Genomic DNA, 24,919 nt, shown 5'->3' on the forward strand with positions numbered 1-24,919 from the left:
TGTTGGGAACAAAAAAAAAAAAAGGGAGCTCATGGATTTTTTATTTGCAAGAGAGGTGTCGTCCTCGCCGCCAAAATAGGCAATTTTTATTTAACGCCAAGCTGCCTGAACAATTACACCTACACAAGAAGTCATCTCGAGGCCAAAGTACACATACGGGCTCCCCGGGTTACTACATTGAGAAGTCACCGCCTCCAAAGCTACTAAAGTCTATATAGCCTGCATCAATACTCGTGAAGTCTACAGAGCTTGCATCAACACTCGTGAAGTCCAGCGACGAGGATCCGTTATCCAATCCGGACGACAGCCCAGCCTGGGACAACCAATCCCCTGATTGATCCAGACCTTCACCTCCACTACCACCGCCTCCTCCATCTTGCTGCTGTTGAAGCATCTCAAAGTATGACTGTGCATCTGACTCTCCGTCTGAAGAGTTATCCTGGTTCCCTTGATGATGATGGTGATGATGATGAGTAGTATGATGATGCGGTGGACGCTGGTGTGGATGATAATGGTGATATTGTGTATGCTGGACTTGCTGGCTCAAAATTCTGCCAAATGAACCGTAGAGCTTATTGGCATTATTATAATAAACAGCATCTGTACCGTAGTTATTCTCCGGAGTTGGCGGTGGACTAGCCAGTACTGATGTTTGTGGGTAGGATGAAGTCTGGACAAAGACAACTTGGGGCTGTGATATATGTTGCGACGACGCGGTAGCGATCTGAAGAGGCGGAGGCGAGACCAACACCGACTGTGATTGTGTTGCCACCAGTACTGGGGGTGGTGCTTGCTGTTGCAATGGCGACGATATTAGGACTGGAGGTCCGACTGTCGTGATCATCACGCTACCATTGCTGCTCCCAGGACTGATTGTGCTATATCTTTTAGTGCCGCCACTGCCATAAGCTGGTCCTGTCATTGTCTGGATCTGTGTCGTGCGGGTCGCGTGAATTTTCCTGCATGGTGCATTGGCAGACGGGAGTTGAGCTCCGCATTGCTGACACTTGTAGTGTACAACCAGTCCTGGTGTTGGCGCAGGTGCAGGTGCTAGTGCTGGCTGCAAATACACGGGCCTTGGTGCGACTTGAACAGGGACCTGCGCAGGGATTTGGACGTGCATAGGCTGAAACTGCTGCGTCGGTCGAGCATAGACTGTTGTTGTCACAGGCGCTGGTCTCACGGTATGGTGAACAACATGTTGTTGGTAGGGTTGGTAGTGCTGCTGCTGAGGCTGTGGTTGCGACGGATGTTGCTGAGGCTGTGGATGCTGCTGGACATGCTGAGGTGGATACTGAGGTTGCGGCTGATACGGTTGCTGGTGATGCTGGTGCTGATGCTGATGCTGATGCTGGTGCTGATGCTGATGCTGGCGCTGGTGCTGGTGGGGGATGGTAGCATGGCTAACTGACGGTGCGACATGCAGTCCAGGCGCTGCATGTGTAGCCGGTCTGTACACCACAGGAGCTGGCGCCGGAACCAGCATCGGCACCAGAGTTAAATTTTGTGCCTGCTGCTGTTTGGCTGCAATTGCCTGCGCAAATGCCTGGTGCTGTGGCTGTTGCTGTTGCTGCGGAAGATAATGAGCCGTAAACGCACTTCTGGGATCTCGGTATTCCGGCGATGGCAAAGACTGTGGGTTCTTGGAATGTACGGTCTGTGACGGCGGCTGTTGACCCTGACCCTGAGCGACGTATTGAGGTGCGCCTCCTGCAGACAAGGGAGGAACAGCCATGACGGACGAATAAGACGGTGGTGCTATTTGTGGATTGTTAGTGGGAGGCCGGTAAACCACAGGCGCATTGTCATCAGGCATGCTGCTATCAAATCCGTTTCTGGCGGCCCCTTTGCGATAAAAGGTTCGGTTATCGGGCTTAGTGGACGTGGGTCCTTCTTGGTGTCTAAGATAGTGGTAGCGTGGACAGCCGCTTCCCTTCTTTGGAGTCAGAGATGTCCTTTTTAGCTTATTTATTTGGCGGTGCCTGGGTCAGAACCTGCGGTTGGATGGACAGAGGGGAATAATATTAATAGCTGTTTTAGCAAGAGGATGCCATCACTTTCATGGATTCCAGAACCCAGTGCTGTTATGCCTTTTCTACTCCAGAAGGGATGCGGGCATAACAAGGAAATAAGAAAAAGTGCCAGGAAAAGGTTAAAAAAAAAAGGAATGAATGTTGTTTTTCTCCCATCCCGCGCACCATGGTGTTTTTTTCTTTTGTTGTTTTGGCATTTGTGAACCACAGGCACATCCAGGCCTCAAGCTGAGGTAAGGGAGGGGCTATGCAAGGCAGCAAATTGACTCGTAGACATTATTGCATTGAGAAACAGGGAAAAAGTACCTTTCTGGCAGCCGTGTGTTATTTATTGCTCACATGTAAGCGAGGACGCGCGCCCTACGCACTTCTAAGAAAGCGTGCGATTAGGATTGTCATGGTAGACTGGGCTACAAAGATTCGGTCAACACCAACGCATATTTCAACTCCAGCTGAGGCACTTGGAGCATAAAATGCGTTCAAAAATGACACTGCTTGAACGCATTTTTTTATCTGCTCTCGTAGGCATCAAGGCTGCCACCCATACCTAGCTGCTTTCTTTCCTCATCCAGTTTGGATGCATTTTCATAAAAAACCGATTGATCTCCTTCATGTAATAAGATGTATACGGTATGGTATTTTTTTATGTTCGTTCCAGTGTATCATGTAAAAAAAAATGAAAAAGGCAAGCAAAGGTACGAGCGCAAGAGGATGAAATTTGCGGTTGCCGGGAGCGGATGGCACGACAGAAAATGAAAAAGAGAGGTAGTAATAAAATAAAAAGACATGATATGATTGAAAGTATTATGGTATTTGATGGGATGGGGGAGAGAGTTTTTGTTTTTTTAAACCGCAAGTGAGGAGGAAGAGGAGAATGTTGGATATAGGACGTAGAGAATGACAACAAGAACGCAAGAAGACATAAAACGCACACACACAAAAAAAAAACCAGCTATGACCCTAATTGCAAACCGTAGTGGGACCCACAAGCCCGACCAGGTAGCATCCACCTCCGTCGTCCCATTCCCCTTTCTCCTCTATCCAGAGCCGGTCAATAAAGCCTTGATAGTCTTGGAAGTACTCGCATCGTTCAAGTGCTTGGTGTTGTACCTCAGCGCCGAAAGGAGATCAGGTGTGTCGTTTGCATTGCCATACGTCTGGATCGCCTTGACAGAGTTCTTAATGTTGATGGGTGAGCTCTTGGCAAAAGCACCCTGTGCATCGATGTGGTCATAAATGATAATCGAGATGACCATCACCCGCAAGCAGAACGCCGTCGTCTCGGGTCTCTGTAGCTTCTTCTTGTTATTGCTCACGGAATGGTAGCATACACCCGCCAGAGTCGAAAGACACTCGGACACGCTTCTGCCCACGCGATGTTTCGCGACAAACTGCGTCGTCACCTCTGTCACCGTCTTGAGCATCGGCGTTGGGTATGCATAGAACATCGACACATGGTTCGCCAACTCGTCCTCGTTCATCGCTGACTTCAGGTCAACCTCGTTCGACAGTTTTCCGCGAGAGAGGCAGCGTCGGTAATATGAAAAGTCGTTCTGGATCTGAGGAGTCTTCATCTTGAGCGAATCAAATTCAAAGACAAAATCGAGCAACTGACACAAAATCCGGGCCAGCGCCTGATGCCGCTCCAAGTTTTTGTTCACGTCGCCAATGCAAAGCGTCTGGAGGATTTGTGGGAGGTACGTTTCTATTTGTTCAAGATATGTAACAGTCAGTCAAGGTTAGAGATGTACGCCATCAACATTTGCGTTTTATCGCGTAGAAAAGTCGTATAACAAAGTCACTTACCAATGGAGGTAGAGTACTTGTAAAACATCTTGAGCTTGGCAACAGCGGGTCGCACATGGCTCCATGCCTCCGCTTCTGATTCGGGGCCAGGCGATCCAATTGCCTAGAGAAAAAAATAGAAAGTGCTGTGTTAGCATCGGATGCTTTGATAGATCCAGCTGTAATTCTCGCCTCCCGCGCAGTTGACTGAAGATAATGTCCCCTTGACCCTCTCAATCTCTTTCACGATTGCCCGCCCACCTAGACAGCTCGTCTTCCAGGCAGTATTGGGATACGAAAATAAAAATAAAAAGTAAAAAATAAAAAGTGTGTTGACACAAATGTTGAAAATAGAACCGGGCTCTTCAAGAAAAAGCAAGAAGTGCTCTGGTGTTGTATGGTGAACAGAAAGAAAGAGACTAAAAATGTTATTTCTTGCTGAGGACAGAGAATCCACAACGCTGGCGCGCTCAGTTCAACTCTTCTTTGATTCATATCAGAGACACCTGATCGACCCCCCTCGAGACCGAGGAAACCATTGAGCAAAGACCTCTTATGCATGTGGATTAGTACTTTGATAAATCCACAAGCGCGGAATCGTTTTAGCCAACAAAGAATGTGCCCTGAATATCCGTATCCAGGTACACCTGTCACTGCCAGAGAAAAGGATACCATCAATCAACGAGAGATAAAAATAACCCAAATCTCAGGATCTTCTTCAAGACGTATTGAAATGTAGGCAAAACGAAACGAAACGAAATGAAACGATGGAATTTGCTCGATCTAGTCCGATTATGCACAGACATATGCATGAGAGCACCGTGTATCGAGGGGAGAGAGTGTAAAAATATCAGGTTCCGTGGGGTACCTCACTTGAGCTGGCAAAAGATTGTAGACAATACTCTCACAGCAATGAAACTCAATTGCAACTCGACCATAGCTTTGTTTTCTTTCCCAAACGCATCATGCAGACAAATGAATAAAATAAACAACAATGATGGGGTCCAAGGGGCTTTGAACCTAAGCGCATAGCTCCGCCAGACAATTGGCCATTGTCAATTGTCAGCTGTCGAATGGTTGAATACTTGGCTGATATATCCAATAGCGCTTTTTGTTGTTATGCATGGCGTGGTAGCACGTCGCATCCCTTGTCTCGTATGAGCTCGCCAATACACCGTTGTATCAAGTTGATAGTCCACCGCAATAAATGTGCATGCGAGTCGGTGTCCAAGTATAGACAATACTAGTTTCTCCAGGATAATCCCTTAAATTTCAATGACCCCTCTTTCCGATCGCCCTGTGCGTCGTCCCTTCAGCTCTTTGTTCATATAACTCGGTGAGCTTCACTTTTGTTCGTTCATTTAACAAACGTCCATTCCGTCAGGACTCAGAAAAAAGATCAGAATTAAGAACAAGGATAAGAATAAGAAGAAAAACCCAGTAGGAAGCAGAAATAGGATATAAAAAAGATTGTTGCAGTACAGTAATGCCAAAGAGGGCCATGGTCTCCGAATCATTGCAACGCAACAATGATTCACCCTAAGCCTGCCACCATAGATCTCCCGCTAGCCCCCTGTCCTCGCACTCTCTTGTTACCCTGCTCTTGTTGATATTTTACTTCTTCTAGTCCAGGTGGATTAGATCCTGCAGCACTAAACAGACTAAACAGATGAACTGTTCGTCGGGAAACATCCTGCCCTGGCCTGCCCTGCTTTTCATGCCCTTTTTTTCTGTTTTTCTGTTTCGCTCCTCCTGCAGGCAATGATATAATCCATCCCTGAAGTCCTGGTATGGTCCTGCTGCATTCATAGTAGATTTCGGTGCTTCTGTCCGCATTCGATTGATAGTAGATAGTATAACGCAAATAAAGAAACATAAGATTACCTGACGGATATATTCCCCACAGCCCTCGTACGTTCGAAGTAACTCGAGGAGGTCAGCTGTTGGTTCCAACATGTGCAGAACGTTGGAGTATGACTCGAGATCCTCCTCGGTCATAGAGGAATCTATTTGTGTTTGGCGATGGGAAAAAAGTAAGTCCTCGACTTTCATGCCATCTTCTTCACCCGCTGTCAAATGTCCATATCTGATCCTCTTACCTTCAAAGTCAAGTTGGACATCAGGAACTTTGGAGTCACCATCCTTGTTGATGAGTTCGTTGAACTGGGAGAGAAAGTTACCCATGGCGCGTTATGAGAAAAAGAAAAATGTACAAGGTGGAGATGATGGAAGGTGGATCGAAAAGCGGGAGGGAGTCGTAAAAGGTATCGAGGTAAAAAGAAGATATATGAAGTGTGCTGTTCCTGAAAAGAGATGCGTTCCTTTTGGTCGTGTCAATTGGTTCTTTATCCTCGGGAGAAAATGAGGTCTGAAAAGACCGAGGATGATGATAAAGGTCTATGAAGGAAAGAGAGCAATCCAAAGACGACTGTATATTAGTAAATTCCTTTCGATACAGGAATGCTAGCTCGATTCAGTGGCCCAAATTCCAGGCCAGCTTTCAGTCCTTGAGCAAGTGTTCGAGATCATCCCATCTCTCTCCCAGCAACATAAAACACCCAGGTACCGTTTATAAGTCGGAGGACAGATCTGATGATGGAATGATCAAAGTGATCAGAAGAGGCAAAGGGGGAAGAGGATGAAGGGAATGAAGAGGGTGAATAGTGTGATTCTACTGGATTTGCGGGAGAGAGGGGGTGATCGTCAAGGTATGAGGTGGAGTAAGTGTTCAGAGGATAATGGTCATGAAAATCAGATAAGAGTGCGATATGGACGTATCATATCAGTGAGGAAAGGGTTCGTTAGAGAGGGATGAAGGGAGGGATGGAGGGGATGGAGAGATGATGTGGTGGCGAGAGAGGAAGCGGAAAGGAATGGAGGTAAAGAGATTCAAAGATGAGAGAGAACAGGAAGAAAAGAAAAAAAAAAAAGACCTGAAACGAACCCAGCCTTTCGGGCAAATAACAATAGTGCGATTGATTGGACGAGGGGCGTCCAATGAGCAAAAGAACCCACTGGCCGACTGCATTTCTCGTTCGTTTCCCCCCACTGTGTGCCTCCAGCTGGGTAACCATAAAGCAAATTGCAGACAGCTTCATATCCAATTCAATCCCAGTCAGCCAGACACAGTCCAGCCAAATGTGCTTAGACAATGTGCTTTTGCAGTTATGAAGGCTATGTCAATTTGAGTAGGAGGAGGATAGATGGATAGCTGCTACATGTACTAAAGAGAGGGTAGAGTATGCATGCAACCCTGTGCTGGCCAATTGTCGCAAATAGTACCAGTTGCAGATGGTGGTGATGGTACCGCCCTCTTTGGCACATCACATTGTCGCTTAGGACACCGCATCAGTGGTCTGGGTGATTCGGTGTAGTCACCTCATCCGTCCGACTGGGCTTACGGAGGGTGGTCGTGTCGATAGGCGGGTGGGCTGTTACGATCGATATCAGCAAGGGTATGTTAGGCAGAGAGGGATCAAGGGGACAGAAGAGACACTCACTCTGTTCGTCAGTTGTATGGCAGTAATAGCGATAGCAGGTAGAAGGTAGAGAATAAAGAAATCAGGGGAACAGGGAGTGAGTAGTAAGGAAACGGGAAGAAAAGAAGTGATGCGTGCGTGTGGGGAGAGGAAGAGGAGAACAGGAAGAGAGCAGCAGTGGCGGTAGTAGTGGTGACGGTGGAGGGGAATGACGAGGAATGACAGCCGAGGGGAGAAGAGGAGGAGAGGATGGGAGGGATGTGGAATCAGATGAATGAGAAAAGTGTGAGCTGGCAGCAGATGCAGCAGTGAGAGTATGAATGTGTGAATGCATGTAGACTATGCATGTATGCATGTATGCATTTATGAATGTGTGTTTGTGTGTATGTGGATGAATAATAACAATAAAATAATAACATTAATAACAATTTTGTTTGTTTATATTTATCGCACCGATGCATACCTGCACCCAAACTCACTCGTTCGCGGCACGCACCGAATAACAGTTGTGTCTTCCGACAACACAGGTCTAGTGCACTTTCTCCCCTTCCTTGGGCTCGATCGCATTTCTTTTTTTTTCTTTTCTTGTGCCACCAAATGTGCCTTCCTTTACACTTTCTACTTTCTCCGACCAATCTCTATAAACAATCCACATCCTTTTTTTTTCTAACTCTCCCTTTCACTTTGCTCACTCTTTTCGTTCAGTTTCTATGCCTCTGGTCTCTCATTTTCATTAACGATTTAACCCGCATGTCGCTACAATCACACAACAGCCCGCTTCTCGTCCGCGGCCCTGATGCTTCTCATCCTTCCTTTTGCGTCCAATCCTCGAAAGTTTCAACCTTCACTAGTCTAGCCCACACTTTAAGAAGGAAAAAGTTCTCTTCTTCATCCTTTCCCCCGTCCTCTCTTCTTCCTATACCGCCGCAGTATACTGCGAATCCAATCCCGATATTCTGATAGAAGATGATAGGACAAAGGACAATGGAAGGAGTAGTAGAGTAGATATTAAGAAAACGTTCAGCCAATCATATGATCTCGGCCACTGGCTTTGTTCCTGAAAAATAATTACTTTGAAACAAAGCCCACCCACCGCCTTAAAAAAAAAAAAAAAAAAAGAAAAGACGGCTGCTCCTCACCCCACGATCGGTCTGTTCATTTGCTCTCTTTCCTTTCTCGCTTGCGCGAATTGCTCGCCAGCTCTCTTCCTGCTGCTCTATTTTATCCCAAGCCCTATTTTAACCACCTGCTCTCAACAACTTACCCTTCTCTCCTACTATGTATAGTTCACGACATTCATTACATCGATAACACATTGCACGGGAACAAATGAAATGGAAACCATGTTACATAATGGCACATTGCGATCTGCGCTGTAAATGTCTTTTGCTCTTGTTCTCTTACTCTCTTACGCCAACGACAGAGACTAAAACCGTTGCCCCGAACGACGTCTGCGCTCAATGACGACGGTGCTCATGTTTGCCTGCTCTCCCAATTTACCTTGGCAAGGAATGGAATTCGGCGCGTCTTATGCACTCCAGGGCGGGTTCTGTATTATTTTTTTCTCCGTGGAGAAAGTGTGAACCATAAGGGCGGTAAATATCCTCCATGTCCACGGCTATACTCTGACGGGGTGCATAATTTCGTCCGCTCCCATATTCTTTCATTACGCTAAAGAGAGTCCTCGTATTCAAGAGATTGCACTGACAATAATCCGCCTAGATGTGGTATTGAATGCCTGACTTTATTCGGCTTAGATATCATGATGGAAATAAAAAGAAGCAGAATACAAAACAAAAAGGATTTTTCTTTTGTCAACTGTAGCCCGCACGCAGAGAGTCAATGTCGCTATCCTGTGATGTGATGATGATTGGAAAAAGAAAAAGGAAAGCAGATCGCGAAAATAGAGTGAAGAGAGGGCTAAATGCAAAACAAGAAACAGAGAGAGCGGCTGCAGGCCTTTATGCTGGTGGTTGTGTGGTGTTGCTGTGGTTGCTGTGGTTGATGTGGTTGGTTTCGTATTTTTGTTTTTGCATGCGGGTTTCGACTATAGTGATATATGATACGGGGTAGTTTTTTCATTTTTTTTTTTAAAAGAGGGTCGATATGTGGCTGTTGAGAGAGGAGTTGAGAGCGGAAAAATGTCGTGTCGCCTAAGGTTTAGCAGCCTTCGCGGGATCCATGCCGGCGGCTTCAAGCAACTGAGCGGCGTATTTGAATGCATTGGGTACATCGATAGCAGTGTCGGGTAAGAACTCGAGAGGGTCTGCAAACCCAGCCTCGAAATCCTCTGCCGACAGGATCTTCTCTGAAGACAGCTTCTTGAAAACATCGCCAATGCTGTCAACATCCGACGGCTTCATCTCCATGGACTGATTGACAAATTCCGTGACGAACAATGGTCGGTAGCAGGCATCCAGCTCCTTCACGCTCGTCAACAGCTCAGTTATATCCCGCAACGAGAGATATTCCTTCAGGGTATTCTCGATGCTGCGCTTTGCCTCGTCCTCGGTCTTCTTGGGCGCAGCTGTGGCATCCGTCGACTTGGACTCCGCGCCAGCGTCAGGGTCGGATACAGGAGCCGAGCGTGGCAGTAACTGCAGACGTCTGCGCTCTGGAGGCTTGTCAGCATCAACGCTACCACGACGATCACCGCCTTCGCCCTCCAGGGCACTAGTTGTAAAAAAAAAAGGTCATCGCAAAAATCGTTAAAATTATTCCTTGGAGACATGGACTACCGGCAAAAAGTTTAGACATAACAAGTTAAAGACTTACGCAAAAATGTTGGTAGAGCCAATAGGGCGGTTACTCTCGCTCTGAGAGGCGGCCTTACTTTCGGAACGCTTGCCCTTGTTCAAGGATCCAAAGACAGACTGGGTGGGTCCGAGACTGGGCAGCCCACTGACCTTGGAGCGACTTGTGTTACCAAACAAGGAGAGATCTCCAGCTTTCTTGGTCATGACCGGGCCAGCTCCGACAGTAGACCAGCCATCAGCACCGACCTGGGGAACGCCGCCCATGTCATGACGAGCATCGCCAGAGCCGCGGAATGATGGACCACGGCTCAATTGCTCACGACGGTTGGGCAATCCACGGCCGCCACCAGAAGAAGCCGTGCGGCGCATCATCTCCTTCTCTTCCTGCTGTCTGGCAGCCTCCTCGTGAATGGCTGCAATGGTCTTGGGACCAGCAGCAGCGCGTCTGTTGACCCACTTGCTGGCACGCAAGTCGATAACGTCCTGGACCATGAATCGGATACGGCTTGGGAGCTTGTTGTTCTTGGTCAGCTCGGCCATGCGTACAAAGTACACATCCATGTGGTTCTTGGCCTCGGGGCGATCCAACTGCAATCCAACGGTCGTCATCAGCTTGCAGAGACCCTCTGTCTCCTCCTCCTCGGGATCCTTGACGTTGGCCAACAGCTTCTTTACACACTCATGCATAATCTTCTCCGTCAACATCTGCAACTTGAACAGCTCTCCGATAAAGTGAATGAGGCCCAGTCCCTGACGCTTGGCCTTCATCATGACGTAGTACTCGTCTGACATCAGATCGGGACCATCCTTGTCGTTCAGAGAGACACCGCCAGCGGTGGCCTTGTCCTTCCAACCGCGCATGAAATCCTCCTGACATCTGTGAAGAAGATACTTGCGGAAGAGCTTTCCACCAGTCGAGCCTTCGACGGTGACATCCTTGACATCGGGGGAAACCTTATCCATGAGCTTTTGGCACAGCTTGGCATAGACGCTTCCAAAGTTGGGTTCGTCCGTAGCTTTCTCAAAAATAATCTGAATGCAGTGCTTCAAGGTGGTGCCATCATCCTCCTTGGTGCTCAGATTGGCAATGTCGATCACCTTGTCCGAAATGCTGTCGAACTTCTCAAGGGTCAACTTGTTCAACAGGCCCTTCACCTTACGAGCGACCACATCCTGATCTGGAGGCTCCTCGCCAACAATTACAGCGGGCGCCTGGCTTGCGCTTACATTAGGAGTCCATGCGTTCTCGGTCTTCTCAAGCGGCACAATATCGGCAAGAGGGATGGTTAACGCAGGCTCTTGGTGACCACGATCGCCGCCGCGGCCCTGTCCACCGCCACGCTTGCCGCCGCGAGATCCACGCTGTGAAGGAGGACGAGAAAGGTTGTTACGGGGCAAAAAGCTGTTGTCGCTGGGTGTCCTGTGCTGCATGCGGTTGTCACCGCTAGGGTTGCGCATACCCATAGGCATGGGTCCGTTTAGACCCATCTTGCCAAGGTTGAAAGAACCCATAGGGGGCGCGGGCTTGCCACGGCCATTGGGCATAGGGCGAACACGCTGAGAGCCTCCAGGCGACTGCATGCCGCGGTCGTTTCCGTCGCCTCCAAGAACATCAAGCGAAGGAAGAGAGTCTGGCTTGTCTGTGCAAACGCTCATGAACTGCATCAAGAAGTCGCGACCGTATCTGAACTTGCCCGGCCCATCGGCATTACTTGGCGACTGAATGTGAGACGGGTAGCTGACTGCGTTGAAGTTCTCGATACGGGCTGAGGGGCTGGGCGTAGGAGCCGATACCGTACGCGCAAGATCAACAGAGAGACCAGACTTGACAAAGTCTGCGGGCTTAGATTCGGTGGCGACGGCCTCGGCCTTGGCAGCAGCCTCGGCAGCCTTCTCCTGTTTAACCTTCTCGGCAAGTCTCTCGGTCTCAAGAGCGATGCGGCGCTCAGCTTCGAGCTTCTCCTTGGCTTCCTGCTCGACCTTTTCCTTTTCAAGACGAACCTTCTCTGCCTCGGCTTTCTCGCGTGCAATGCGCTCTTCCTCCTCCTTCTGCTTGCGCTCAGTCTCGGCACGTTCATTCTCCAAGCGCTCTTTTTCCTCACGCTCTTCCTTTTCCTTGCGCTCGCGCTCCTCCTTCTCCTTGAGTTCACGCTCTTCACGCTCCTTGCGTTCCTGCTCAGCACGGGCTTCAGCCTCAAGACGCTCCTTCTCTTCTTGCTCCTCACGGATCCTGCGCTCCTCGGCTTCTTTTGCCTCTCTTTCGATGCGCTCTTTCTCCTCGCGCTCCAAGCGTTCCTTTTCCTCTTTTTCTTTGCGAGCCTTCTCTTCCTTTTCCTTGCGCTCCCGCTCCTCCCGATCCCGCTCGTCAGGATGCACAATCTTGATCACGTTCTTGACAGGGGGAGGAGTAATGATATTCTTCTTCTCCTCCTCAGGGTTCTTAATGTCAATCACTACAGGATTCTTCGATGCCTTGTTATCAGTAGTGGACGAGACAGCTGCAGGCAAAGGCTTGACTTCAGTCTTGGTCTCTGGATTGATGATGGCAATGCGCTTTGAGCCCTGGGCTTGGGGTGTAAAGGCAGGCGCATTAGTATTAAACGGTCTGCTGCTTTGAATAGGTCGCTGGGGCATTCCATAAGGAGACATTTGCTGCTGGTACATCTGCTGCGGGTAATATCCGGTAGCATCATAGGACATGTACTAGATCCACAAACAAACAAAAAAGACAAAAAGAGGTGTATTAGTTCATAGTAATGAATCTGAATATAAATCACATTTAGTGAAGTAAGTCTCATGTGCAAAAAAAAAGTAGAATAGTCAGCTTACATATCCCTGCTGACCCCACTGCTGCTGTTGAGGGTGCTGAGGATGCATGCCGTGATGCTGAGGCTGAGGGTTCATAGGACCCATTCCGTGGCTCTTGATAGGTGGACGCTGAGATGCGAAGGGACCAGGACCAGCCTGAGGAACACCCATAGGAGGGATCATGGGAGCCTGAGAGATGGTAGGGGGGACCTGAGGACGGTAATGGGGTTGCTCATTGGTGTGTGCAGAGTTGGTCGAATCCGTGCGTCTGTGTGTGTGGTGGCTGTGGGCCATATGTGGCTGAGCGACATGTGGAGGAACAGGCTTGTACGGACTGTGGTGCTCTGGTGTGTGTGGTGTGGCATGGACGGGTTCCTGAGGGGCGGCAGCAACAGGAGTCGGTGCAGCTGGAGTCTGTTGTAGCAATGGGACAAAAAAAGACACCCTTTCGGTCAGTTGTCCATCTATCGGTTGCGTATCTCTTCTTTCTGATATCAGCAGTACTAAGCCCATCATTGCCGGCCATCTGCAGAACATCAGTGTATCGATCATAAACATATCCGCGCACCTCTTCTGACTTGCTGGGGATCATCTGCGATGTAGCAATGCTTCCAAATGTCATGGCGGTGCCGCTAGACGGTGCAGCTGGGGCAACTTCGCTAGAAGTAGAAGGTGATGATCCCGAATCCGGCTCATTGATTGATCCAAAGCGAATTGACGAAGCTATAAATGGTATGATATGAAAAAAGGACGAGGGCAGAACCAGGTTAGCACTGACAATCCTGCTCCTGGTTGCTATCGTCATCGAGAGTCGCTCCATTAAGATCCTTTACAACTTCGAAGAGACATACCTGGACCGGCTGAGGTAGGGGCAGAGACAGGAGTAGTTGAGGCAGGACCGGTCGAGACACCGGCAGCGGGCTTTCCTGCGGGCTGGCCCTTCACAGCTGCCGCAGCAGTGGGTGCCTGTGATCTCCTATTAGCACTATTGATGTCATAAGCGAATATCGCCAAAAGAGGATCACGGTTAGTTACTGGCCCGGAGCAACACCACATAACATTACACAAACAACCTTATCTCTACCCCCCCCTCTTCCTCCCTCTCTTGCTCTATGATGTGTGTATGGAAACTCTTTTTGACGAGGAAGAAATACGACGCTTTCCATTGTGTAGCAAAAGTGCAAACACCCACCAAGGTAAAAAAAGAGGGAAAGACAACAAAAGGGCACAGATAAAATAATGACATGCACAGGAAAAGTTGAGGGACAGCCACGCCAAGCGTATGCGAACGGGCCACGGCTAGACTGGTTAGAATCTGCCATGGGTATGATCTTGTCCAAAAACAGAAACCGATCCATACATCCGCAGTAAGACGCAAAATATAAAAAAAGAAAACAAAGAGCGGATAGCCAGAGTGGTCATCACAGTAAGATCATATAGATTGTGGACAAAGATCGAAAACCAAGCGAATGCGGATTTCTGTGCAGTACGAGTGTGTATTTGTGTGTGTGGTATTGGCGGAGGGTTGCGCAAGCCTTTTTTTAAAAAAAAAAAAAAAAAAAAAAAAAAGGTGACGAATTGCGATTCAAAACAAGACAGAATTGACCGAAGACCAGATCGACGAATAGTCCCGAAGAGCTGCATGCTACACGTACGCATGGTTAGCCTTTGCGGCTACTGCAGAGTAGTTGCCATTGGCTGTGGAGGGCGTTGCTGGCTTGGGAGCAGGCTGATGCGGCACTTGTTTTGTGTTGGAGGCGGAAACAGCTGCACCCTGGCTTCCTGAAGACGACGTCGTTGCAGTCGACGGGTGGGTCTGTGATGCTGGTGCAGATGGGTTGGCTGAGGCGGTATTGGCTGCTGCTGCTTGTTGCTGAGTCGAGGCGGGTGGAGGGGTCGCTGGGCTGGCTTTGGTGGTGTTTCTCTGGGCAGCTGCGGCAAAGCTGATGGGTGGAGTACCGGATGTAGGTTGTTGAGAAGAATTCCTTTTCATAATAGGTGATCGATTAATACATAACCCACGAGGGAGGAGTTACAGTGTGGGGAGGAGAAAGGGTGAGAGAAAGGAAGGGAAAAAGAGAGAGAGAGAGAGAGAGAGAGAGAGAGAGAGAGAAATAGGGGTGGAGTGTGAAAGTGGTGGTAATGAGAGAAAGGAGGAGAGGTAATGAAAGTAACGCTCTGGAGGGTGGATAACGATGACTGCAGTGCGCAAAAAAAAAAAAGACTCTTTCCTTTGTGGTTGGCCAGTTTCGCTGGGTACTATACCACTGCTTATTTCAAATACAAATTTTTGTTGTTGACATTGAGGGGCCTGCTTGAAGAGAGGAGAAAAAAAAAGAGTCCGCTTTTTTGGTTCTTCAGCGCTGCCTCATTCTTTGCAGTGCAGGCAGGGGTGCAGCGGGAAGCAGTGTTTGAGTGTTTAAGTGTTTGAGTGTTTAAGTGTTTGAGTGTTTAAGTGTTTGAGTGTCTGCAATCAAGTGGATGGATTTATTAGATCGACGGGTGCATGTCCATAAGCTGGGCCATTTGCTGTCATCTTGCCCACAGACACTACGTATACGTACATCCGCATGAGCCACACACCTTTCTCTCCTTCTCCCTGCTTTCCTGTTTCAAGGTAATACCCTTTTGCCTCAATGGATTTCACACAAACCAAGCATCATATTCGGGAGGAAACTCCTCTACGAAAGAACCAGGAAGGAGAGTAGAAAGGCCATTGCCATATCACACCTTTCCGTAGGTCTTCTCCAGCTCCTTTTCTTCCTCCTGCTCCCGTTGCTCCTGCTCATCATAGTACCGGTCTCGTTCCCTCTGCCTCAGCCCAGCTTCCAGCGCTGGATTCCGAACATCCATCACACCCGTCCGGCGCATCTTGTCAAACATGTCCAGCAATCTGCCGGCCTCCTCTTCCTTTTCCTCCTCAGTCATATCTGCCATGGCGGTGCGGATCGCCGATGGATCAGGATAGTAAGCTCCTGTGATCGGGTTAACCGATGTGGATGTGGAAAATCGGCGGGTTGGTGGCGCACCCGAATCTATGTCAGATGATGCATGTGCCGCAGGAGCTGTTGGTGCTGTTGAAGACAAGGCAGACTTGGGTGGTGTCGTTGCTTGGTCCTCGTCTATTTCTTCCACATGAGCACCGGTCACAGATGCTGGGACCCCAAGATTCCTATTCAAGAGAAATCCTGCTGCATTACCGTACCCCACATGGCGTGTCAAAACGGCAGCTGTCAACCATCAAAGATAGCAAATGCATTAGATACGAATATAGATTTGTCCTGGTGCTTTTGCTCTACATCGGCTTGTTCGTTCGCTGTCTTATTCATCGCAGAGGGCGAACTTACGGTCTTCATTGCATACAACAAAAAGTAATTGGCTGATAGTTTCCCTGATCTGTGGAAAACGGAGCGAAGTCATTCGTCGAATGAGCCTTGCCGAGAACGAGTCCCCCTTCTCGAGAGGTTTGGACCGATCCCTGTATCGTTTGCAGTCAGTTGCTTCAAAAGTTAACAAGATGGGCAAGTCCATATGGCTATATATCTTCCAGTCCGAAACAACCCTGCGTACACTTACACATCATCCGGCAAGAGTCTGGCTTTCAAGAATGCCTTGCCTTCGCCTCCTGCCGATGCAATATTGGTCAGAACAATGATCAAGGGAGGCACAATTTCATCTAACTCTGTTCCGTTGCTAAGTCCATCTGTTGAGACTTCCTCATCTGTGTTTAACGAATGCTTCAGGGTGTCGTCCAAAATTTGAGTAAGCACATTAAGCAGTTCTGCCTGCTGCGACCGAGTGACAAGCAGGGCCGACGTTGAGATTGGGAAATTCAAGAGGACATGGATAGCATGGGAGTGAGGTGGCTGTAGAGGGTTAGGGCTGGAAGGCGGAATAGTGATCAGGATTGACACAATCGTGGGCAGCAAGCTAGTATATAATAAAAATAAACCAGTTAGTTAGTTTTTTGTACTCACTGCATATCCATGTCCATTCGCTTCCCATGCAAATACGCACCTCTGAAATCTTTTTCCTGTTGCCTCTATCATTTCCTGGTCCGTGAATTTTGCTTCATCACTCCGTTCGATTTTTGGATCCACAATCATCAGGTTGAATAAATACTTGAGTGCTTCACTTAGCACCATGGACTGCGTGAACATGGTGCCATCGGGCGACCTTGCCAATTGAGTCTTCAGCACCTAGATAAAGCAGAACAAACATGTAAATACATAGCAAGAGACAAAATTGGAATACAGCAAACACCATCACAAGGCGACACTTACTACACCCACACTATCTACCGCATGGTGATCGTCGATGAGACTCTTCACAGTCGAAATCGCGTCAATGGTCATTAGAAATAGGATGCGACTAAAAAGAAACTGAGACTCGTTGGAAAGCTGGGATCTCTAATATGAAAAGAGAAAACAGAGTGAATTAGTTGCTGCATTATTTGAATTGAGTTGGTAGTACAGAGCCAAGACTACAGGGCTGCCCTGCCATGTGTCACACGAGCGATACTTTAAGTAGCTGGCTGCATTGGCGTGGCCCCTCGAGGCGATCAAAGACAGGTCTTGTGGTCGGTTTGAGCAATAGAGCGTTCGCAAGGCACTTCAATGCCTCTCTGGAGCTGGTCCTGTCAATGCTTGCTTCTGTTGTGCTATGAAGGCCCGAGTGGTACATCAAGGTCCGAATCCCCTATAATAAAAAGCAGGCCAAGTGAACGCGCCAGGGTAAGTATCCGATCATGCAAAGTTGTCGTTTCGCCTCACTGACGCTTGCGTTTGCTTTGATGTTGTCAGACGCTTTGGATAGAAATGATGCACAGAGAAAAATTGAGGAGGTCCTCAAAATATCCAACGAAGTAGGGGCTCTTCTTGTCCCGTCTCCTTGCAAGGAGACTCTGATATGTGTTCAGTGTCCATTAAGAGCAATATCTCTTTGTTAGGAAGCAATTGGGAAAGGCTATTACCTCCTCAGTGAAGATGGCGTCGCAACCCTCAGTAGCCCTGCCGAGTGTCTTGAGTGCCTGAAGTGCAAAAACTCGTTCTTTTTCCGTGAACAAACGCAACAGAAAGACACATTGGTATTCCGGTCAGATACCTGTGGCATTACGAGGGCTGTGTTGGCATTGGTTGGCCAGATAGTGCTGCTGACAGTCGCACTTACCTCGCTCGTTCCAGTTTTTCGCAACTCCGCCTTCTTTGAGGTCCTGGATGAGCGCCTCAACTACCGGTCGGCGATCTGAGTAATCGACAATGACATTTCCTAGGGCAATGGCAAGGAAGAAGAGGCGAGGAATGAGGTATGAACTGGTGTCAGGACTGCATATTCACGTTATTGCCGGTGCTTCGGCGGACGTGTTTCAAGAAAGGAGGGGACTTGTGAGATACCGTTTGCAATGTTCTGTAAAACGACCGCGACATTTCTTCCTGAAGCACGGTCGACGATGGAGTGGTATGCCATGTAGTGAATAGTATAGGTGGGAATCGTCAGTTGAACAGTTTGAGTCGAGATGTGATTGCAAAAGATCGCAAAAGTAGAGAAGGCGCAAGGACTGTTTCCTCAATGAAACCAGGACAAATAAGAAACGTGGCAAGGCGCGTGCCAGGGGCGAAGTCAACATGACCCACTTGTCGTTGTCTAACAATAATTACGAGGTTGTTTATTGAATGTACTACCGCACCCATGTTAGAAAGCGAAGGGAAAGAGACCATCATCGCCTCCTGTGCATAGCGAGATGGGACTGTTCATGTATCATACACCCCGTTTGTCTGCATACGAAGCGCTGCAATGCGCTGTTCCTCCATACGGAGTTGTGCCATCCTATGCTGCTGTACTTTGAGGATATGCTGCGCCGCTTGCAGTTGCTCTTGATACAGTGTGCCCACATTGTAGATTCTGGAGTGCAATATAATCGATCAGTATGGCGTTTAAATCCAACGACAAATACGGATTGCGAGAAACGTCCATTTTTTTTTTTTTTTTTTTTTAGGCACGTACTTTCCCTCCATCACTTTCGTGAGCATCTTCATTGGTTCCGCAATGGCACTGGGTGCATGAGTCGTGGCTGGCAAAGGCGTGCTGTGGAAGGCCGGCGTCTTGCGCATTGTGACCCTGAGAATTTGATCTAGAAATTTCGGCACGGACAGCAAAAAATGGTGTTAATAAGAACAGCTACGCCCAATGTGTCGCCTAGACCATCTGATGATTGTCGCCCGTATGGAAAAGTATTCCACTCACCATTATCAGCCTTTTTACCGTTCAATGTCTCGACGGCTGCCTGTCCAGCTGCCTTTCGGGCATATGTCACTTGCGAGAAACCGTTGGTACAGATACACGACCTGATTTCGCCAAACCTCGAGCACACAACCTATATATCAAAAAGAGAATGTTTCTCAGTCAATTAGCCTTGGTTATCTCCCTGCAATGTGTTCAAATATGCGTAACTGCTTACTTGAACATCCTCTGCTGTCGTTCCTGGGTCCAAATTTTCAATTTCAATTGTGACAGGCCCGTTATCGCTATTCGTGCCCAAGTCAGCGACTGCAGGCGCCGCACCCTTGATTGAAATTGGTTGATCGTCAATATCCATCGACACTAATGGATGTTGCTTCACACGCTGAACTCTCGGCGATTCACTGGGCTCCATTTTAATGTTTTGTTCGGCGGGTCGAGAGCGTGATCTTCTTTCCCCTCGCGTACTACTGTTGTTGTTCTTGATATTGTTGCCGTTACTGTTGCTGTTGCGCCTGTTATCGCCGGTATCATTCATACTTCTTTCCGGGCGATTGTTGCTGATAAAGTTGCTATTCTTCCTGCTCTCTGGTTCACTTCTGCCTGAGCGGGATCTGCTCCTTTCACGATGGCTGTTTATTGGTCGACCAGAATTGGGTCGATAGTAGTCCCCGCCACGGTAACCTTGGCGTTCCCTTGAAGTGCTATCATTGCTGGTTGTTGATGCATGAGTATTCCGTGGTATCGTAGTAAGGTTAGATGTCCTTGCGGTCCCAGCTGCCTTTCTCGCCTCAATCGCTTTGTTGTTGATGACAACAAGTTTGAGGGGACCTGCTGAGGGGATGTATCGAGAGGTAAAGATTTCCTTGACTGGTGCTGCGAGGGCCTTATACGTCTCGGTGAACAATGGCTCTTCCTTCCTGACTCTCTGCTAAAGAATAAAGACAGCTAATATCAGAATGCTGCTGTCATATGCTACATATGAAGGTCTCAAAGCGAGTGGCAATCTGCGGGTACATACGGCGTGCGTTGGACCTGACTTTGCGATTCGTCCCGTCCTAGTCGTCCTTAGCGTTGTCTTCGACTTTACAGCGACTTTGCTTTGTCTCTGCGCCAATTTGCTGGCTCTGTTGATGTCCTCTAGGCTCTGGCTGATGAGATCCATGCTCTATAATGGAATGTTGAATTATAGAAAGAAAAATAGAGATGATGCGAAGATCCAGGGAGGGGAAAAGTCCTTTTTTAATTGGACCCCTGTGCACTTCCCGCCCAAATACATTCTCAATCATGTGATAGATCATATAGCCCTACAGGATCCTGGTAGAGGTTCCCGCAGGTCATTATTGAAGCACAGGCCTGGATGTGCGAGTGATACGGCAAGTGTCTTAGTCTGGATACAGAACTTGTGAACCAAACTACAATGCGCCTGTATCCGTTCCCTTTTTCAAAAAAACCGCTCTTGGGCTGGTGTGCCTTTACGCCACCAATTTTAACAGTCTTAGTCTTTGATGTCGTGCTCTCTTGCTCGATTTCACTGACTTCAAATAACAACGCAAATCGCGAATCTTTCATCTTTTACACCCGCAATGCAGACTAGACGGCGAAAGGAGCGCGAAAATGCTAAGGCACAGGCAGGACCTCGGACGGAAACTTTGGAATGCGTAAAATTGAGTGAAGCCGATTCGAGTACTATTCAGGACTTGAGTGTATCAGCACCAGCTTCCGAACTCCAACAAACACAGGATATATCTCCAAACACCATGTTTCCTGGCAAACGGAAAAAAAGACCGATGGAACCCTCAACGCCCAAAAAAATCGAGATTCCGCGCGCGGCCACGCTGCCCCCCATTGTTTGGGTGCACGATGATCAGTATCAGTGGTGGCCTGGCAAAGTATGCTCGTACTACCAATAGAAGGGTATTGCTTCATCTATGGATGAATCTTACACTCATCATCGTCCGCTCTATGTTTTTAATTGGTAGATAACTCATTATCCGCCACAGGGTAACCGCGCGACAGTTGCAAGGTTTGGCAACATAACACCAAAGTGAGTGTCCCTCAATCATATTTGCCAGCATACAAATTTGGAGCAAGCGAGTTATAAAACTGCAATCTAACTCAATAAACATCCCTTAGAAGCATCACCGTTGAGTGCTCAACATCAAATATTTTGCCATTTCGCCGTCGATCTAAGGAGCCACGGGAGTTGGAAGGAAGAAACGTGAGTCTTGCGGCAGCCTTTGAGGCTGCGATCAAGGAGGCTAGTCAAGCTCAATTGAAGGATGACGATGGTCTCCCGAGCTTGGATGACATTATCGATCAACTTCCGACCACGCACGCATCATCCGCAACTCATCTCAATGCCTCGAGAAAGAAAACCACGGATGCGCAGCGAAAACTGTAAGATATCTGCGACGATGTACCATGGACAAAGTTAGTCTGCAATGCTAATTATATTCTTTGCTTGCACTCCTACTTAGTATCAAAACAGATGCGACATATTTGCCAGACAGCAGGTAACTAGACGAATATTAACTCGAAAACATGGATTCTTACGAATTCGCTCTGAATGCTGACCTTTCCTCGTGGTTATTACTCTATCTCAGTTTGACAATACCAGGAGAACTAGTCCTAGCACAATCCGATCGATTTTATTATCCGGGGCGCATTGTGAGCTTTAACAGCAAATCGAATAAATATAAGGCGAGTGACATGACCCATCCTATGTTGGAAGCATCAGTAAAGAGATTCTCAACTTACTATCTATGTTTTCAATACTGCAGGTCGATTATGCATCAGGGCATTCTCTGTCGATTGAGCGGAAAAAATTCTATACGACATACGAAAAGGGCTTCACGACGTGCCCAGTAAGTTTACATTGCCACATACAGCGGGTGATCTCTTGACAACATGAGGTGCTTATCTATATATGCCTTTCCACGCCTTACGATACTTTTAGTTGGGTGAGCTGGCTCGTCCTGCCATTATGGACAATTATGAGGATAAGGAGCTGGAATTGCGTGTCCGAGGGATATACCCTGCCCTTTACGCCATTATTTCAGGCACGCATGATGAAGCTGGTCGGCTGGAGGCGTTTGTCAAAGGCGGTAAGGCGAGAAGATCGCTTGCGCAGCGGGTCGGTCCTGGCAGCTTCAGCAGGGAAAAATATCAATTGATTAACAACCTGCTCCATTCAGAATTTCTGGCAGACTTGGCGACAACCAAACGAACGCAACCAGGTGGTCAGAACTGGCCAGTTTTAGAGGGATATGGACCACCCATGAAGCGGAGTGGCGATGTGTCAAAGGGTTTTTCCGACCAAATGCGTCTCCACTTTGTCAGCGATGTTCTCCTTCCGGAAACCATAACGCGCCTCACCATGCAGCAGGAGAATATAAACTACAAGGAGGCTGATCAGAGGGTTATCGACTGCAAAAGGGATGAGAGCACAGATACGTGGTGGGTGGACGACGTTTTGGCTGCGCGCGAGTCATTCCTGGACGGACACGCCCAATGATCCGTGCGCGAGGTCGACGAAGCCACACAAGATGTCCTTTGTGGTCCTTGTCCTCCATCCCACATACTTACTCCGCCCTCCTCACCCATCGCTTTCGCCTTTTGCACATTTGCACCGCTCATCCACATCCGAGACTTAAAATCAGCGCTGGCTTAATGGACGCTTCAGCAAGGTCATTTCTGCTGGAGCTGATGGCAAAGTCCAAAAAAGGATTGTCATTGGCAGAGCAACTGTGCAGCCAGGCACGCGAGGAACTGGACGCTTGCCAGAGTCATTCAGACGAAATTGAAAAGATCTGCTCGAAGCTATGCTTCGTCTCTCGCCAAATAAAGATCCAGATTACGGTATTGCTCTGGCGACTAGGTGTGTTTTACTCACTGGAGGTAACATTGCAGAAGATTACTTTACGCTAATAGCTGCTGGTTTTGTAAACCACGCTAGACTGTCGAATCGCTGCTACGGGTGGGACGCGCACGGCTCGGAGAACTATCAACTGCCTCAAAAGTATGACATAGTACAGCTTGCTGGTCAATCACTTTATGTTCAGTGGAGGAGACGATGCATTACACTTTTGCTAACGCACGATGTCAATACTGCGGCCTTGCAAAGGATCTTCAAAGAGACCTTAAGAGCGTATCTATTCGCATGGACCATGCGCTCCGTGCACTGCGGAACAAAGAGGTCGATTCCGAGATACAGAAGGCCCGTCAAGTAGACACCAATTCAACAGATAATAATCCAAAGTCAACAGCTCTTTTTGATTTCTTGGACGAGGGCAACTTACAGCGTCTGCAGCAAGAGTCGACTGAGAGGCTACAGCGAATCCAATCAACTACCGATCGATTGCAGGAACTAGTTGCATACTTTAGCAGCCAGCGGACAGAATTCAGAGGATACCTTAACAACGCCATCACGTTGGATGAATCTGCATTGTCGTTTGCAAGAGAAAAAATGCTATTACAGGAGCAGCACACCACTACCATGGCGGAATCCCTTGTCTCCTTGGCAAACCACTATGATCAAGTCGCTCAAGTACTAACGTAAAAGGAGTTATATGTGAATCACAAATGTTGTGCGGTACTGGTTTCAATATGTGTGCAAGTCACTAACCTCCGCCTGATGACTCTTTGTGCCCTTGTAGTGCCGATATCCAGCCCATGCAGGAGGAATTAGATGGTATGTCCACGCTCCTGCTTTCAGTCCAATCTATTCAATGGAGGCTCAGCTTGGTACTCAAGTGAATCTTTGCTTTTGACACGCATAGTTCTGGATAGCGATACGGCGGAAGTACTAGTGATCATTGAAGAACTGGAAGAATCGCTTGCGCTAGTGCAGGCTACGAGGTAGTTGCCATGAAATTTCATCTGCTAATACACCTTTAAGGGCCACAGAATTACCACATTTAATAGCTAACACCTCATTCTGCTCGCCAAAGTGAGGAGATAGGTGTCCGTGAGCACCTTTATACAATGGCGTACCAGGAGGCAGCTGTATTCTTCAAGAAGATCGAAGCTCTGGAACCAGAACTTGTGCAGATGGTTGAGGCCTTTCGATCTGCAGAAGGTCTAGAGGAAGATTTCGATGCAACAGAAAAGCTGATCAGCGAGATTAACGGTCTTGCTATATGGTACGCGTTCGATGCTGGCAGCATAGAGAGTAATTAATGCGTAGAGCTCTAAAGACACGCCTTGACAATAACGCTGATGCCTCGGCCACATAGGTATGAGGAGTTCCACAACTCCTACGGCGCGCTGACTGTCGAGATCGTGCGACGACACCAAGCCCACGAGGCACAGCAACGCCTTGTCAATGATTTCGTCAGCCGTATGAAAGCAAGCTATGCAGGCAAGTCTCTTTTGGCAACCTTACGAGCTAGCGCCCCAAATTCATTTGAGGACAGGTACCATCAGGCGCTCACAATGACTTTTTGCAAACAATAGATGAGATGAACCGACGAGCTGTCTTTTCAGAGATGCATGGCAAGTTTCTCCCAGTAGATCTTTGTCCATCTTTTGATGTAAGTGTCTTGTTGGGCACCATGTACGAACCATGCGCGTACCTGAAGTACGAAAATCATAACATAAACATGTCAATTGCTTTTTCAAACAACTTAGGATCCACCTGTGCAATATGAAGTCGTCTCGCATGGACATTGGCTCCTGCCCATGCCTACACGCGCTACTCTTCAACTCGTAGACGATCACCTGCACAACTCGGAGGGACTCAACTTTAGACCTGCAAGCCGTATTTAAGCGCGAAACGTTTTTTTGGAAGTGCCTTTGGTTCTAGATAGCAGTCCATTAA

General features: G+C 48.1%; 7 protein-coding genes across 7 annotated transcripts; 2 read left to right on the top strand and 5 right to left on the bottom strand.

Moving 5' to 3' along the window:
- Positions 1-48: 48 nt before the first annotated feature.
- BC939DRAFT_452127 (uncharacterized protein) lies at positions 49-2,163 on the bottom strand. The gene is made up of 2 exons (XM_051555765.1): positions 1,369-2,163; positions 49-1,344 (listed from the first exon to the last, which is right to left on the bottom strand). The coding sequence occupies exons 1-2, from the start codon at positions 1,814-1,816 to the stop codon at positions 173-175; spliced, it is 1,620 nt and encodes a 539-aa protein (XP_051411994.1). The 5' UTR covers positions 1,817-2,163; the 3' UTR covers positions 49-172.
- A 541-nt stretch (positions 2,164-2,704) lies between these two features.
- Positions 2,705-6,414, bottom strand: BC939DRAFT_166431 (uncharacterized protein). Its single transcript, XM_051550328.1, has 5 exons — positions 6,385-6,414; positions 5,918-6,215; positions 5,703-5,824; positions 3,840-3,942; positions 2,705-3,738 (listed from the first exon to the last, which is right to left on the bottom strand). The coding sequence occupies exons 2-5, from the start codon at positions 6,000-6,002 to the stop codon at positions 3,071-3,073; spliced, it is 978 nt and encodes a 325-aa protein (XP_051411995.1). The 5' UTR covers positions 6,003-6,215; positions 6,385-6,414; the 3' UTR covers positions 2,705-3,070.
- Positions 6,415-9,450: 3,036 nt separating this feature from the next.
- On the bottom strand, positions 9,451-11,709 carry BC939DRAFT_397426 (armadillo-type protein; the record flags this gene model as incomplete). The annotated part of the gene is made up of 2 exons (XM_051552352.1): positions 9,451-9,970; positions 10,073-11,709. 2 exons carry the CDS (start codon positions 11,707-11,709, stop codon positions 9,451-9,453), a joined length of 2,157 nt encoding a protein of 718 aa, XP_051411996.1.
- Positions 11,710-15,267: 3,558 nt separating this feature from the next.
- BC939DRAFT_452139 (guanine nucleotide exchange factor) lies at positions 15,268-18,495 on the bottom strand. Its single transcript, XM_051555766.1, has 9 exons — positions 18,255-18,495; positions 18,031-18,129; positions 17,834-17,910; positions 17,383-17,559; positions 17,145-17,270; positions 16,879-17,060; positions 16,438-16,791; positions 16,209-16,339; positions 15,268-16,091 (listed from the first exon to the last, which is right to left on the bottom strand). The coding sequence occupies exons 1-9, from the start codon at positions 18,325-18,327 to the stop codon at positions 15,586-15,588; spliced, it is 1,725 nt and encodes a 574-aa protein (XP_051411997.1). The 5' UTR covers positions 18,328-18,495; the 3' UTR covers positions 15,268-15,585.
- Position 18,496: 1 nt separating this feature from the next.
- On the bottom strand, positions 18,497-20,494 carry BC939DRAFT_452143 (uncharacterized protein). The gene is made up of 6 exons (XM_051555767.1): positions 20,410-20,494; positions 20,120-20,266; positions 19,319-20,029; positions 19,105-19,234; positions 18,865-18,991; positions 18,497-18,762 (listed from the first exon to the last, which is right to left on the bottom strand). Exons 1-6 carry the CDS (start codon positions 20,437-20,439, stop codon positions 18,612-18,614), a joined length of 1,296 nt encoding a protein of 431 aa, XP_051411998.1. The 5' UTR covers positions 20,440-20,494; the 3' UTR covers positions 18,497-18,611.
- A 759-nt stretch (positions 20,495-21,253) lies between these two features.
- Positions 21,254-22,868, top strand: BC939DRAFT_166696 (uncharacterized protein). Its single transcript, XM_051550329.1, has 5 exons — positions 21,254-21,498; positions 21,590-21,614; positions 21,705-21,801; positions 21,882-21,965; positions 22,058-22,868. The coding sequence occupies exons 1-5, from the start codon at positions 21,381-21,383 to the stop codon at positions 22,613-22,615; spliced, it is 882 nt and encodes a 293-aa protein (XP_051411999.1). The 5' UTR covers positions 21,254-21,380; the 3' UTR covers positions 22,616-22,868.
- On the top strand, positions 22,771-24,867 carry BC939DRAFT_503371 (autophagy-related protein 17; the record flags this gene model as incomplete). The annotated part of the gene is made up of 9 exons (XM_051560395.1): positions 22,771-22,959; positions 23,057-23,119; positions 23,225-23,655; positions 23,757-23,791; positions 23,880-23,958; positions 24,051-24,242; positions 24,336-24,439; positions 24,556-24,632; positions 24,730-24,867. The coding sequence occupies 9 exons, from the start codon at positions 22,771-22,773 to the stop codon at positions 24,865-24,867; spliced, it is 1,308 nt and encodes a 435-aa protein (XP_051412000.1).
- Positions 24,868-24,919: the final 52 nt, after the last annotated feature.

This window comes from Gamsiella multidivaricata, assembly GCF_025024155.1.
Source record: "Gamsiella multidivaricata strain RSA 2152 chromosome Unknown BC939scaffold_34, whole genome shotgun sequence".
Taxonomy (NCBI): Eukaryota; Fungi; Mortierellomycota; class Mortierellomycetes; order Mortierellales; family Mortierellaceae; genus Gamsiella; species Gamsiella multidivaricata.

Bases quoted from the DNA above. Each gene is read 5' to 3' on its own strand.
- BC939DRAFT_452139 (XM_051555766.1), bottom strand. From the start codon at position 18,327: ATGGCATACCACTCCATCGTCGACCGTGCTTCAGGAAGAAATGTCGCG. The intron at 17,911-18,030 runs GTAAGTGCGACT...TCACGGAAAAAG, and splicing joins GAAAAACTGGAACGAGCGAG to AACGAGTTTTTGCACTTCAG. The intron at 16,092-16,208 runs GTAAGTTCGCCC...GATGGTTGACAG, and splicing joins TGTTGTATGCAATGAAGACC to CTGCCGTTTTGACACGCCAT.
- BC939DRAFT_452127 (XM_051555765.1), bottom strand. From the start codon at position 1,816: ATGCCTGATGACAATGCGCCTGTGGTTTACCGGCCTCCCACTAACAAT. The intron at 1,345-1,368 runs ATCAGCATCAGC...ACCAGCATCAGC, and splicing joins CCACCAGCACCAGCGCCAGC to ATCAGCATCAGCACCAGCAT.
- BC939DRAFT_166431 (XM_051550328.1), bottom strand. From the start codon at position 6,002: ATGGGTAACTTTCTCTCCCAGTTCAACGAACTCATCAACAAGGATGGT. The intron at 5,825-5,917 runs GTAAGAGGATCA...AAACACAAATAG, and splicing joins TGTCCAACTTGACTTTGAAG to ATTCCTCTATGACCGAGGAG. The intron at 3,739-3,839 runs GTAAGTGACTTT...TTGAACAAATAG, and splicing joins CAAGTACTCTACCTCCATTG to AAACGTACCTCCCACAAATC.
- BC939DRAFT_166696 (XM_051550329.1), top strand. From the start codon at position 21,381: ATGACGATGGTCTCCCGAGCTTGGATGACATTATCGATCAACTTCCGA. The intron at 21,499-21,589 runs GTAAGATATCTG...GTATCAAAACAG, and splicing joins ACGGATGCGCAGCGAAAACT to ATGCGACATATTTGCCAGAC. The intron at 21,966-22,057 runs GTAAGTTTACAT...CGATACTTTTAG, and splicing joins AGGGCTTCACGACGTGCCCA to TTGGGTGAGCTGGCTCGTCC.
- BC939DRAFT_452143 (XM_051555767.1), bottom strand. From the start codon at position 20,439: ATGACCTGCGGGAACCTCTACCAGGATCCT. The intron at 20,267-20,409 runs GTAGGGCTATAT...ATTCCATTATAG, and splicing joins GGAACCTCTACCAGGATCCT to AGCATGGATCTCATCAGCCA. The intron at 19,235-19,318 runs GTAAGCAGTTAC...TTTGATATATAG, and splicing joins CGACAGCAGAGGATGTTCAA to GTTGTGTGCTCGAGGTTTGG.